The following is a 14869-nucleotide window of genomic DNA, read 5'->3' as shown; positions in this document are numbered from 1 at the left end:
TCATCAGAGCTGATGTGATCTCTCTGATCCTTGATGCGTCCCTCAGATCCTACCCTGGGACAAAGGGCAAAAATAAAATATGAATGAAAGACCAACTCAAAAGTGAAGTAATTAATGCTGTAGTTTGGCACATGTTGTGTCCCCTTTAAGTGGGGGTGTCTACTAATCTGGTCAATCAGATGTTGTGTCAGGATCCTGTTCTTCTAGTAACTGATTGATAGACTGTAAAAAGGTCAGTGTGGCTGTAATGTGAGCACATATACACACACACATTAAAGGTATGTATTGTCATAATGAATAGCTGTGAGTGCAGAGTGAATTAGTAACCGTGCTCTGAGGAGGGTTTATTCCGATCTCCTTCTTTGCAGGAATTGACGGATAGTTGGAAAATCATGGCCCGGCTTGTGGAATGTGTTCCAAATTTCTCCAACGGTCAGAATAAGGAGGTAAGGCTGGGATTAGTGTTTGCTCAGTAATTTACCAGCTATCTTACCAGGACTACATGCAGAGATCAATCTGAAGACACAGTAAGACCAACATTAGTTGAAGCTGAGGAGCTGCTGCTTATCGAGAGATGATTCCAAGATCAGCTTTCAAAATAAATTGGTGGATTTCAGGATTCAGACCAATTAGCTTCCTGAGTTGGGGATACATGAAATAGGCAGAATTTCTTCTCTTTTTGTTGTCACCCACTGATCCCTGTCTCTTGTGCTGGAGCATCCCAGCATAGCATGACACTGGTGATCATTCAGCCCATTAGAACCTGCCAGCTCTTTTGAAATGTTAGTCCTATTTTTCCTGCTACTTCCCGATGCAATTTCTTCCCTTTCATGTTTATATCCAATTTCTTTTTGAAGGCTAGTGATTAATCAAAACATTTAATCAACTGTATCTAATCTCTTCTCTCTCTTGTGGTCAAAAGAGGACAATTGCCCTCACCAATCGATTGAAGTTTCTACAAGCCCTCCTAAAACCTCTTCTAGTCAATCTGATCGAGAAGGAGAGGTGTGTGTGGTCTCAGAGGGTGAGGGAGTGTCAAGTCAGGCAGGAGATTTAGAGGGGATGTGACGAAGATGTCTTTCACCCAGAGGGGGCTGGAGATGTGCAATGCATTGCCCAAAATGGACGTTGAGACAAGAAACATCACAACCTTTAAAATGTACTTAGATGAGCAGTTGAAGTGCCATAACATTCAAGGCTATAGGCCTCATGCAGGAAAGTGGGACTAATGTAAATAATAATCCTGTATATTTTTGGCAGTATAGATTTGATGGACTGAAAGGCCCCTTGTGTACTGTACGGAGAGGGGATTGTCAGGCCACAGAAAGAGAGGGGGTTGTCAGGACTGAGGGGGAGGGAGGTACTGGTCAGGATCCAAAGGGAGAGGAAGGCTGTTGCCTATTGGAGAAAGAGGGAGGTTGCCATGTCCAGTGGTGGGTTTTGGGATTTCATGCCCCAAGTGGTGAGGACAGTGTCAGGTCAGGGTCCAAGGTATGTAAGGAGTTGGGGTAAGATATCATTGGAAGGAACCTGTGTAAGTCGAGGCTTTAGTTTAATAGTTACCTAGGAGTTAGAGAAGGTTGTTAATTATCTAATTGTTCCTGGGTAATTATTTGTCTAACTGCAGTGAACCCTCTAAACTCTCTGATTTAAATGGAGAATTTCTGAGAGTTACAGGCGCTGAGGAACTTTCAAATGCAATCTTCAATTTCCTGGGCAATTCCCTCAGAGTCAGAAGGGAAGTGCAAGGGCGGGGATGTGTGGTGCAGAAATCCAGACTTGGGAAGTAGCATCAACACCTCGGAGACAACTGGGAGGGACATGGGTTTAAGGAGGAATTTGGAGGGAGGGTGGAGTAGGGGGAGGAAGCGAAGTAGGGAGGGAGCATGGACAAAGACAGACAGAGGGGCAGAGGGTCTCCTGAGCCATGAACCTGCCTTGTCTCCCAATGCCACCCACACCTCTCTACACAGACCACACTCACACCGACACACCCACTCAGCCCCAAATCCACACCCCTTCCCACAAGCCTACATGCACACGCCCACACCCCCAACCATACCCCCACACTAACACCTACATCCCTACCCACAGCACATCCCGACCCAGACACCCACATCCACATATCAACACCCACTTCCAAATTGCATGCATTACCCTGTGCGTGATATCACATGTGATGCGTATCCGTGCGCAGGCCAGTTCCTGAATGAGCGCATGTAGGCAATTGTCCGCACTTGCAGCTGTCTGCAAACATTGCCTCAAAACAAAAGCAAAGAATTCTGTCAAGCCAATTTTCCTTCTGGGATTGGACTTATCCATATTAACATCATCTGGCACCATAATTACATACAAGGTGCCAACTAGATTTGTCGAGATAATGTGCCCAATTAGTATCTCTTTCAGGTTTTGTCAGTCTCTACATTGTTTTTTAAAGTGTTTTACCTGTAACTGTTCCTCTCCACTCTCTGAATAAGGCCTTTCCTGAATCCTCGCTGCTAGGTTATTGATGCCATCGCAGATGCTATTTCACGGACTAATGGCTGCTCTCTGTTGGATGTGGATCCTGGTCCGTCCACTAATCGGACGGTGTATACATTTGTTGGTTCTCCCGAGGCTGTAGTAGAGGGAGCATTGAATGCTGCACAAGTGGCCTTTGACCTCATCGACATGACGACACACAGAGGTGAGCTGGCAGGTGGCTGATTGTGGGGATCAGACAAGTGATGCCTGCCTAGTTGATCAATAGCACACTGGTGCTAAAGGAGGAGTTGAGGATTGAGGGCTTCTCCTCAAATTCTGTGCAATCCCCTGCAGTGTTTATAATGCAGCCTGGAGTTTGCTCCTCACTGACCCCTCCCCTCCACCCCCCAATAACACTGTGTTCCTTAGCATTCCTGTTCCACACAATCCTATGGACCCAAATTCACATGTATGTAAGTGCAAGCACAAGAATGCAATGTTTATCCAATAACTTACTTTAAACCGAAACAAATTGTGGCTAGCCCAGTGGGTGTGGTAAACTCTGACCGTACCTAAGCACAGAGTTGTGATCCTCAACAAATCTTGCAAGATAATAGTGATCTATCCTGTCTGTGATTAATTCAGGGTAAGTTTCCTGCACCATTGGGTGTATTGATTTAAATGGCTCTGTTTACACTCTCTCAGCAGACTGAGCTCAATGTGGCTCTAACTTAAGCAGTGTGTTGGTTTGGGTTTAGACCATTAAATGTGGTTTGAAATAAACACAGCAGGTTGAATCCTCCCATATTTTGATAAGCTGTCCTTTTCAGGAGGCTGGTTGGAAGGTTCTTTCTGTTGGACTGTGGGTTTATTTCTCAAACCAGTTTCCACTGCTCACCTCATTAAATATACCACCTGTGTCCATGGCAACCTTCAATCATGTGGTGTCAGAGGGGCAGGCCCTAGTGACCATTGTCACTTTACAGCAGAACCTATCTAGCCTCTCTTCTTCCCCGGCTCACTAGAGCAACACTCCTCTTATCTACCCATGTTTGTTTTATCTCTGTCTCTGGGCTCCCTTTGCATCTGTATGCTCACACCTTTCTTCCCCATCCCTAGTCAACAGTTCCTTTTTTGAGCTGCTATCAGTTCTGAAGAAGGGTCACAGGTCTCAACATTTACAATGTTTTCTCTTCAGAGGTGTTGCCAGACCTGCTGAGTTTCTCCAGCAATTTGTCCTTGTTTGTCCCAGATTTCTAGCATCCACAATTCTTTGTTTTATTTTAGTAAACTGAATTTCTGTCAATGGTAAATCCCCCCAGGATGCGGATAGCGAGGTAGTTCAGTAATGGTAACGCCATTGAATGTCAAAGGACAATGGTTAGATTCTGTTTTGTTGGACAAGAGTCATAGAATCACAACATCGTAGATGTGATAGTGATTTAGAATTTGAGAATTGAAAACTCCCATCTCTAACTTGGAATTAATCTGAATTTCTCCTGTTCTGAATCAATGTTTTAATATTGCTTTTGGTCTTTTCCAAATGCATAGTTTTGAATGGTTAAGAACTCCAAACTGTTTTGATTTTAATTTGACAATTTTTGCTCTTAGGTGAACATCCCAGATTAGGTAGTCTGGATGTTTGTCCCTTTATCCCAGTCCGGAATGTCGATATGGCTGATTGTGTTTGGTGTGCAAATGAGTTCGGCAAACGGCTTGCAGACAACCTGGAAGTGCCTGGTGAGTGCTTTTGAGAAAAACAAATGAGGATAATGATGGCCCATAAACTGGTGGGTGGGTGAGTATGTGTATGTGTGTGTATGTGGACTAGGAGGTCTGTGTGTAGGCCCAAATGTCAGAAGGACTGAGATGTATTGTGAATGTATTTATGTGTGAGAAAGAGAGGATGTTGTGAGTGTGTGTTTTTGTGGGAGTTTGTACGTGTGTATGTTAGTGTAATTGTGTGTGAGGGAGAGTGTGTGGGTGTCATTGGAAGTATGTGTAAGAGAGTTTGTAAATGAAAAAAGAAAGATTGCATATGTCTGTGCAATTGTGAATGTAAAAGAGAAAGGGAGAGTATGTATTAGTAAGTATGTGAGTGAGAAAGTGGGTGTGTTAATGTGAAAGAGTTAAAACGAGATTATGTGTGTATATGAGAGAGAGAGATTGTATGGAGCTTATCTGTGTGTTTATTAGTATGCGTGAGTCTCACAAGAATAAGATTGGACCACTCGGCCCGCCAGCCTGTTCTACTATCAGTCAAAATCCGATCGCCCAAATCTTACCAAATAAATATCTCATCCCTTTTGAAAATGTCAATGGCTCTGAGTCCACAGCCTGGTGGGGATGGAGATGGAGACGGAGACAGGTATAGAGATGGAGACAGGGATAGAGATGGAGACAGGGACAGAGATAGGCCAGGGTGGGATGGGAGGGTGGGAGGTGGTTGGGACAGAATTCCAGATTTCCACAATCCTTTGTGTGAAATGGTACTGCCAAAGTCCCTCCTTAAATCATTAAGCCCGGGATGCTTGGAATTTCGTTAGCTTGGGTGGCTGATTTGCAATACAGAGTGATGCCAACAGTGTGGGTTCAATTCCTGCACCAGTTGAGGTTACTATGATGTCCTATCTTCTCACCTTCACCCGTCAACTGAGGTATGGTGATCCTCAGGTTAAACCAATACTAGACTACAGTGGCTTTACTTCTATGATCATGCTCTTTATCCAAGATTCTCTTAAGAGAGGAAATAGATTCTCTATAATTTACCCAAATCCCTTTATCATTTTACATCAATTAGATCACCATCCCCACCACCAGTCCTTCAAGGAAACACAAGCCTCATCTGCCTGTCCCGATAATCCACCTCCCAACGCCGTGCCATTGTGCTTGACGATTGGTACCTGGAACTGAACTCAGGACCCTGAACGAAGCATAAGGCTCTGTGCCCAAATAGAGCACAGAACCTTCCCCTTGGTATTCCCCGACCACTGAAACCAAAATCTTTCCCTTCGCCTCCTCACCTATCCTGGTGTTGTTTTAGAACATAGAACATAGAACATAGAACAATACAGCACAGAACAGGCCCTTCGGCCCACAATGTTGTGCCGAACTTCTATCCTAGATTAAGCACCCATCCATGTACCTATCCAAATGCCGCTTAAAGGTCGCCAATGAATCTGACTCTACCACTCCCACGGGCAGCGCATTCCATGCCCCCACCACTCTCTGGGTGAAGAACCCACCCCTGACATCTCCCCTATACCTTCCACCCTTCACCTTAAATTTATGTCCCCTTGTAACACTCTGTTGTACCCGGGGAAAAAGTTTCTGACTGTCTACTCTATCTATTCCTCTGATCATCTTATAAACCTCTATCAAGTCACCCCTCATCCTTCGCCGTTCCAACGAGAAAAGGCCGAGAACTCTCAACCTATCCTCGTATGACCTACTCTCCATTCCAGGCAACATCCTGGTAAATCTTCTCTGCACCCTCTCCAAAGCTTCCACATCTTTCCTAAAGTGAGGCGACCAGAACTGCACACAGTACTCCAAATGTGGCCTAACCAAAGTCCTGTACAGCTGCAACATCACCTCACGACTCTTGAATTCAATCCCTCTGCTAATGAACGATAATACTCCATAGGCCTTCTTACAAACTCTATCCACCTGAGTGGCAACCTTCAAAGATCTATGTACATAGACCCCAAGATCCCTCTGTTCCTCCACCTGACCAAGAACCCTACCATTAACCCTGTATTCCGCATTCTTATTTGTTCTTCCAAAATGGACAACTTCACACTTGGCAGGGTTGAACTCCATCTGCCACTCCTCAGCCCAGCTCTGCATCATATCTAAGTCCCTCTGCAGCCGACAACAGCCCTCCTCACTGTCCACAACTCCACCTATCTTTGTATCATCTGCAAATTTACTGACCCACCCTTCGACTCCCTCATCTAAGTCATTAATAAAAATTACAAACAGCAGAGGGCCCAGAACTGATCCCTGCGGAACTCCACTTGTAACTGGACTCCATGCTGAATATTTACCATCTACCACCACTCTCTGACTTCGACCGGTTAGCCAGTTTTCTATCCAATTGGCCAAATTTCCCTCTATCCCATGCCTCCTGACTTTCCGCATAAGCCTACCATGGGGAACCTTATCAAATGCCTTACTAAAATCCATGTACACTACATCCACTGCTCTACCCTCATCCACATGCTTGGTCACCTCCTCGAAGAATTCAATAAGACTTGTAAGGCAAGACCTACCCTTCACAAATCCGTGCTGGCTGTCCCTAATCAAGCAGTGCCGTTCCAGATACTCGTAAATCCTATCCCTCAGTACCCTTTCCATTACTTTGCCTACCACAGAAGTAAGACTAACTGGCCTGTAATTCCCGGGGTTATCCCTATTCCCTTTTTTGAACAGGGGCACAACATTCGCTACTCTCCAGTCCCCTGGTACCACCCCCGTTGCCAGTGAAGACGAGAAGATCATTGCCAACGGTACTGCAATTTCCTCTCTTGCTTCCCACATAATCCTAGGATATATCCCGTCAGGCCCGGGGGACTTGTCTATCCTCAAGTTGTTCAAAATGTCCAACACATCTTCCTTCCTAACAGATATCTCTTCTAGCTTATCAGTCCGTTTCACACTCTCCTCTTCAACAATACAGTCCCTCTCGTTCGTAAATACTGAAGAGAAGTACTTGTTCAAGACCTCTCCTATCTCTTCCGACTCAATACACAGTCTCCCACCACTGTCCTTGATCGGACCTACCCTCGTTCTCGTCATTCTCAGGTTTCTCACATACGCATAGAATGCCTTGGGGTTATCCTTGATCCTATCCGCCAGGGATTTTTCATGCCCTCTCTTAGCTCTCCTAATCCCTTTCTTCAGGTCCCTTCTGGCTATCCTGTATCCCTCCACTGCTCTGTCTGAACCTTGTTTCCTCAACCTTATGTAAGCCTCCTTCTTCCTCTTTACTAGACATTCAACCTCCCTCGTCAACCAAGGCTCCCTCACACGACCATTTCTTTCCTGCCTGATCGGTACATACATATCAAGGACACGTCGTATCTGCTCCTTGAAAAAGTCCCACATTTCCACCACATCCTTCCCTGACAGCCTATGCTCCCAACGTATGCTCCTCAAATCCTGTCTTACAGCATCGTAATTTCCCTTCCCCCAATTGTAAAAACTTCCTTGTTGTGTGCACCTATCCCTCTCCATAACCAAGGTGAAAGTGACAGAATTGTGGTCGCCATCACCAAAATGTTCACCCACTAACAAGCCCACCACTTGTCCCGGTTCGTTACCGAGTACCAAATCCAATATGGCCTCCCCTCTGGTTGGACAATCTACATACTGCGTTAGAAAAGCTTCCTGGACACACTGCACAAACACCGCCCCATCCAATCTACTTGATCTAAAGAGCTTCCAATCAATATTTGGGAAGTTGAAGTCGCCCATGACTACGACCCTGTGGCTTCTGCACCTTTCCAAAATCTGTTTCCCAATCTGTTTCTCCACATCTTTGCTGCTATTGGGGGGCCTATAATAAACACCCAACAAGGTGACTGCACCTTTCCTATTTCTGACTTCAGCCCATACTACCTCCAGAGGCAGATCGCCCTCAAACTTCCTTTCTGCAGCCGTTATACCATTTCTAATTAGCAATGCCACCCCCCCTCCTTTTTTACCACCCTCCCTAATCTTACTGAAACATCTGTAACCAGGAACCTCCAACAGCCATTCCTGTCCCTCATCTATCCATGTTTCCGTGATGGCTACAACATCGTAGTCCCAGGTACCGATCCATGCCTTAAGTTCACCCACCTTATTTCTGATACTCCTTGCATTGAAGTATACGCACTTGAGCCCATCTCTGTGTCCGTAAGTAGTCCCTGTCAGTGCTACCTTCTCCACAGCCTCCCTACAGTCTTGGACATCCTGACACACAGCTAGCTTACTTGCTGGACTACAAGTCCGGATCCCATCCCCCTGCCAAATTAGTTTAAACCCCCCCGAAGAGTGCTAGCAAACCTACCCCCCAGGATATTGGTGCCCTTCTGGTTCAGGTGCAACCCGTCCTGTTTATACAGGTCCCACCTTCCCCAGAATGCAGTCCTATACCTGCATCTTTAGTAATTTATGTAATGTCTCTGTGCCATACAGGTTTTGACATTTAAATATTTGTCTTTTTCGGATCTAAAGTGGATGATATTTCTCTTCTCCACATTGAACTCCATTTGTCACAGTGCTCCCCTCGCAACTGTGACTGTTTATATCTTTTAGTAACTTCACAGAGTGGAATTCAATCCAGATAAATTCAAAGTGCTGTACTCGGTCAAGACAAACAAGACAAGAGGAACTTGGGAAGTACTGAGAATCGGAGTATGTGCATGTTCACTAGTCCTTAAGGTATCAGAGTAGGTGAATAAAGCATACTTGCCTTTATTAACTGAGGTGTAGGGTTTAAGAGTAGGAGGCTACGCTGGAACTGTATAAAATGTTGATTGAGCCACAGCTAGAGTATTGAGTACTGTTCTGGAATGCACATTCTAAAAGGGATGTGATAGCACTGGAGAGGGTACAAAGGAGATTTACCAGGATGTCGCCTCAGCTGGAGATACTCATTTATGAGGAGAGGTTGTACAGATTTAGGGCTGTTTTCCTTAGAGCCTAGGAGATTGACTGGGGACATGATTGAGATGTAGAAAGCTGTGAGGGGCATAGATATGGTAGACAGGAAGAAACCTTTCCCCTTGATGGAGGGATCAGTGACCTAGGCCATGGATTTAAGGTAAAGGGCAAAAGATTTAGAGGAAATGAGGGAAAACCACTTCGTCCAGAGGATGGTGGTATCTGGAACTCACTGCCTCTAAAGGTGATAGAGACAGAAACCCTCATAATATTTAAGAAGTATTTCAATCTGCAGTTGCAGTGCCAAAGCATACAAGACTTACGGGCCAAATGCTGGAAAATGGGATTACAATAGTAACTGGGCATGATGGGCCAAAAGATCTTTTTCTGTGCTGTTGATCTCTAGGACTCACAAATGTAATGTTAACTGTAGCTTTAGATAAACATGCCTCTTCGTTTGTGCGGGTTTCTGACATAGAACCCTGAAACAGGTCTCCAGAGACATCAACTATGACATTTACCCAGTTGATTGTGTGTATGTCATGTATGTGTGTGTGTCTGTCTCAGTGCCAATGTGTATGCGCATGTGTGTGTGTGTGTGTGTCTATCTGTCTGTTGCATCTGTGTGTGGGTGTTATTTGTGTACTTCTGCAAGTGTCTCTGTGTTGACACATGTGCTCCCCAGTTGGTCTCAAGCACAATCTGCTTGCTGTATATATTGACCTTGATTGTGACAGGGGAATGAGAGGATGCAGGGGCCTGGATACTAGCTAAACTATTTGCTGGGCCAGGGACACAGACGTACTCAACTCCAGAATAATATGGTCTCAACTCAATAGCTTTTGTCCCAGCTCCACTCTACCAACTGCCTAGAAGAAAATCCAGTAAAGAAACAGTAATATTTGGACATGAATGTACTGGTCATACTGCAGCACTGTCTGAAGTATACAAGGTATGGCGAATCTGTCTGCACCATTCGCAAGATTTATTGTTTTTTTTCTTTCTGGGCAGAATCTGCTGTGATTTTGCCACTGACCGAGTGTTTTATCTGATAGTGCAGTTGTCGTGGAGTCATAGAGATGGACAGCATGGGAACAGACCCGTTGGTCCAACTCATCCATGCCGACCAGATATAATAACCTAATCTAGTCCCACTTGGTAGCACTTGACTCATATCCCTCCAAACTGAAAATGTGTTGCTGGAAAAGCGCAGCAGGTCAGGCAGCATCCAAGGAACAGGAGAATCGACGTTTCAGGCATCAGCCCTTCTTCAGGAAGAAGGGCTGATGCCCGAAACGTCGATTCTCCTGTTCCTTGGATGCTGCCTGACCTGCTGCGCTTTTCCAGCAACACATTTTCAGCTCTGATCTCCAGCATCTGCAGTCCTCACTTTCTCCTCATATCCCTCCAAACACTTCCTATTCATATACCCATCCAGATGACTTTTAAACTTTGTAGTTTAAAAGCATCCTCCACTTCCTCTGGCAGCTCATTCCATTCACACACTACACTATGTGAAAAAGTTGCCCCTTAGGTCACTTTTATATCTTTCCCCTCTCACCTTAAACCAATGCCCTCTAGTTTTGGACTCTCCCACCCCAGAGAAAAGACCTTGTCTATTTATCCTATCTATCCTCATAATTTTATAAACCTCTGTAAGGTCACCCCATCAGCATCCAACACCTCAGGGAAAATAGCCCCAACCTATTCAGCCTCTACATATAGCTCAGATCCTCCAACCCTGGCAATATCTTTGTAAATCTTTACTGAAGCCTTTCAAGTTTCACAACATTCTTCTGATAGGAGGGAGACCAGAGTTACACACAATATTCCAACAGTGGCCTAACCAATGTCTTGTACAGCCGCAACATGACCTCCCAACTCCTGTACTCAATGCTCTGACCAATAAAGGAAAGCATACCAAACGCCTTCTTCACTATCCTCTCAACCTGCGACTCCACTTTCAAGGAACTATGAACCTGCACTCCAAGGTCTCTTTGTTCAGCAACACTCCCCAGGATCTTACCATTAAGTGTATAAGTCCTGCTAAGATTTGCTTTTCCAAATTGCAGCACTTTACATTTATCTAAATTAAACTCCATCTGCCATTCCTCAGCTCATTGACCCATCTGATCAAGATCCCATTGTAATCTGAGGTAACCTTCTTCGCTGTCCACTACGCCTCCAACTCTGGTGCCATCTACAAACTTACGAACTATACCTCCTATGATAACATACATAGAACATAGAACATAGAACAATACAGCGCAGTACAGGCCCTTCGGCCCTCGATGTTGCGCCGATCAAAGCCCACCTAACCTACACTAACCCACTATCCTCCATATACCTATCCAATGCCCGCTTAAATACCCATAAAGAGGGAGAGTCCACTACTGCTACTGGCAGGGCATTCCATGATCTTACGACTCGCTGAGTGAAGAACCTACCCCTAACATCAGTCCTATATCTACCCCCCCTTAATTTAAAGCTATGCCCCCTTGTAATAGCTGACTCCATACGCGGAAAAAGGTTCTCACTGTCAACCCTATCTAACCCCCTAATCATCTTGTACACCTCTATCAAATCACCCCTAAACCTTCTTTTCTCCAAAGAAAACAACCCCAAGTGCCTCAGCCTTTCCTCATAGGATCTTCCTACCATACCAGGCAACATCCTGGTAAACCTCCTCTGCACCCGTTCCAGTGCCTCCACATCCTTCCTATAGTATGGCGACCAAAACTGCACACAATATTCCAGAAGCGGCCGCACCAGAGTCTTATACAACTGCAGCATGACCTCAGGACTCCGGAACTCAATTCCTCTACCAATAAAAGCCAGTACGCCATATGCCTTCTTCACTGCACTATTTACCTGGGTGGCAACTTTCAGAGATCTGTGTACATGGACACCAAGATCCCTCTGCTCTTCCACACTACCAAGTAGTCTACCATTAGCCCAGTAATCCATCTTTTTATTACTCTTACCAAAGTGAATCACTTCACACTTAGCTACATTGAACTCCATTTGCCACCTTTCTGCCCAGCTCTGCAGCTTCTCTATATCCCGCTGTAACCTGCCATATCCTTCCTCACTGTCTACAACTCCTCCGACTTTCGTATCATCCGCAAACTTGCTCACCCAACCTTCTAACCCTTCCTCCAGGTCATTTATAAAAATGACAAACAGCAATGGTCCCAAAACAGATCCTTGCGGAACACCACTAGTGACGGCACTCCAAGATGAATCTTTGCCATCAACTACTACCCTCTGTCTTCTTCCAGAGAGCCAATTCCTAATCCAAACCTCCAACTCACCCTCAATGCCATATCTCTGTATTTTCTGCAGTAGCCTACCATGGGGGACCTTATCAAACGCCTTACTAAAATCCATATATACTACATCTACCGCTTTCCCCTCATCTACCTCCTTCGTCACCTTCTCAAAGAATTCAATAAGGTTTGTGAGGCACGACCTGCCCTTCACAAAACCATGCTGACTATCCTTGATCACATCATTCTTATCCAGATGTGCATAAATCCTATCCCTTATAATTCTCTCTAAGACTTTGCCCACAACAGAAGTGAGACTCACTGGCCTATAGTTACTAGGATTATCCCTACTCCCCTTCTTGAACAAGGGAACCACGTTTGCTAGCCTCCAGTCCTCTGGCACTACTCCTGTAGACAAAGAGGACACAAAAATCAAGGCCAATGGCTCTGCAATCTCCTCCCTTGCTTCCCAGAGAATCCTAGGATAAATGCAATCAGGCCCAGGGGACTTATCTATTTTCACCCTTGCCAGAATTTCCAACACCTCTTCTCTACATATCTCAAAGCCATCCATTCTACTTATTCGTGCCTCAGTATTCATATCGACAACAATGTCCTGTTCCTGAGTGAATACTGACGAAAAGTATTCATTCAGCGCAAAAGTAGTGGACCCAGCATCGATTCTTGTGGCACTCCACTGGTCACAGGCCTCCAGTCTGAAAAACAACCCTCCATCACCACCTTCTAACTTCAAGCCAGTTCTTTACCCAAATCACTAGTTCTCCCAGTATTCCAGGAGATCTAACCTTGCTAACCAGTCTACCAGGAGAAACCTTGTTGAACACCTCACTGAAGTCCATATAGATCACGTCCACCGCTCAGCCCTCATCAATCCTCTTCATAACTCAATCAAGTTTGTGAGACATGATTTCCCATGCAAAATCAGTCCTTGCCTTTTCACATAAATGTGAGTCCTGTCCCTCAGGATTCCCTCCAACAACTTGTCAGGCTCAACAGTTTATAGTTCCCTGGCTTGTCCTTACCACCTTTCTTAAATAGTGGCACCATGTTAGCAAACCTCCTCCTTCGGTACCTCACTTGTGACTCAATGATACAAATATCTCAGCAAGGGGCCCAGCAATCACTTCCCGAGAGTTCTCAGGTACACCTGATTAGGTCCTGGGGATTTATCCACTTTTGTGCATTTCAAGACATCCAGCACCTCCTCCTCTGTAATCTGGACATTTTTCAAGATGTCACCATCTGCTTCCCCACATTCTATATCTTCTATGTCCTTCTCCATAGTAAACACTGATGCAAAATCCTCACTTAGTATTTTCACCATCTCCTGCAGCTCCATATTTAGGCTGCCTTGCTGTTCTACTGGGTTACCCTTTTGTTCTTAATGTATTTATAAAATCCCTTTGGATTCTCTTTTTGCCAAAGCTATCTCATGTCCTCTTTTTGCTCTCCTGATTTCCTCAGAGTACAACGGGATCTTGATCAGATGGGCCAATGGGCTGAGGAGTAGCAAATTGAGTTTAATTTAGGTAAATGTGAGGTGCTGCATTTTGGAAAGACAAATCAGAGCAGGACTTATACATTTACTGGTAAGGTCCTGGGGTAAGCAGTATATTCCTACCACCTTTAGACTCTTCTAAGGATTCTCTCGATCTCTCCTGTCGAAACCTGACATATGCTTCCTTCTTTTCCTTAACAAAAACCTTAATTTCTTTAGTCATCCAGCATTCAGCCTTTCCTTTCACCCTGACAGGAATATACTTTCTCTGGACTCTTGTTATGTCATTTCTGCAGGCTTCCCATTTTCTAGCCATCCCTTTACCTGCAAACATCTGCCCTCAATCAGCTTTTGAAAGTTCTCGCCCAATTACATCAAAATTGGCCTTCCTCCAATTTAGAACTTCAACTTTTAGATCCTTTCTATCCTGTTCCATCACTATTTTTAAACTAATAGAATTATAGTCGCTGGCCTCAAAGTGCTCCCCCACTGACACCTCAGTCACCTGCCCTGCCTTATTTCCCAAGAGTAGGTCAAATTTTGCACCTTCTCTAGTAGGTACATCCACATACTGAATCTGAAAATTTTCTTGCACACATTTAACAAACCCCTCTCCATTTAAACCCTTAACACTATAGCAGTCCCAGTCTGAAACTAAAAATCCCCGACCCTAACCACCCTATTATTCTAACAGATTTGCTTCTCAATTTCCTGCTGACTATTAGGGGATCTAATAGTCAACATGTGCCTATTTTTAAATTTCTGCCTAACTTTCCATATTCTCCCTTCAGATTTCCAATCGTTTCCCTTCCTGTGTTATTAGTTCCAATGTGTACAATGACCTCTCTCCCAATGGTCCCTCTCACTTTTGAGAACATTCTGCACCCTCTCTGAGACATCTTTGACCTTGGCAACAGGAGGCAATACACCATTCTGATTTTTTGCAGCTGGCCGCAGAAATGTCTGT

The 14869-nt window shown here is 44.8% G+C and overlaps 1 protein-coding gene across 7 annotated transcripts in view; it reads left to right on the top strand.

Annotated features, from left to right (window-relative positions):
* The first annotated feature begins 224 nt into the window (after nucleotides 1-224).
* Nucleotides 225-14869, top strand: part of ftcd (formimidoyltransferase cyclodeaminase) — a 53175-nt gene continuing 38530 nt past the window's right edge. The window contains exons 1-4 of one of the 7 annotated variants that reach the window (XM_072578724.1): nucleotides 225-278; nucleotides 369-446; nucleotides 2503-2686; nucleotides 4075-4203. In XM_072578724.1, coding sequence (XP_072434825.1) covers nucleotides 393-446; nucleotides 2503-2686; nucleotides 4075-4203 — 367 coding nt within the window. In that variant the 5' untranslated portion in view covers nucleotides 225-278; nucleotides 369-392. Of the gene's footprint in view, nucleotides 279-298; nucleotides 447-2477; nucleotides 2687-3090; nucleotides 3110-3524; nucleotides 3632-3782; nucleotides 3844-4074; nucleotides 4204-14869 lie in introns of those variants that run through there. The other 6 variants (XM_072578723.1, XM_072578726.1, XM_072578728.1 and 3 more) reach the window with 6 other exon arrangements.

This window comes from Chiloscyllium punctatum, chromosome 10, assembly GCF_047496795.1.
Source record: "Chiloscyllium punctatum isolate Juve2018m chromosome 10, sChiPun1.3, whole genome shotgun sequence".
Classification (NCBI taxonomy): Eukaryota; Metazoa; Chordata; class Chondrichthyes; order Orectolobiformes; family Hemiscylliidae; genus Chiloscyllium; species Chiloscyllium punctatum.
The sequence above is the reverse complement of the archived record's forward strand: the minus strand, read 5'-3'. Positions and strand labels throughout refer to the sequence as shown.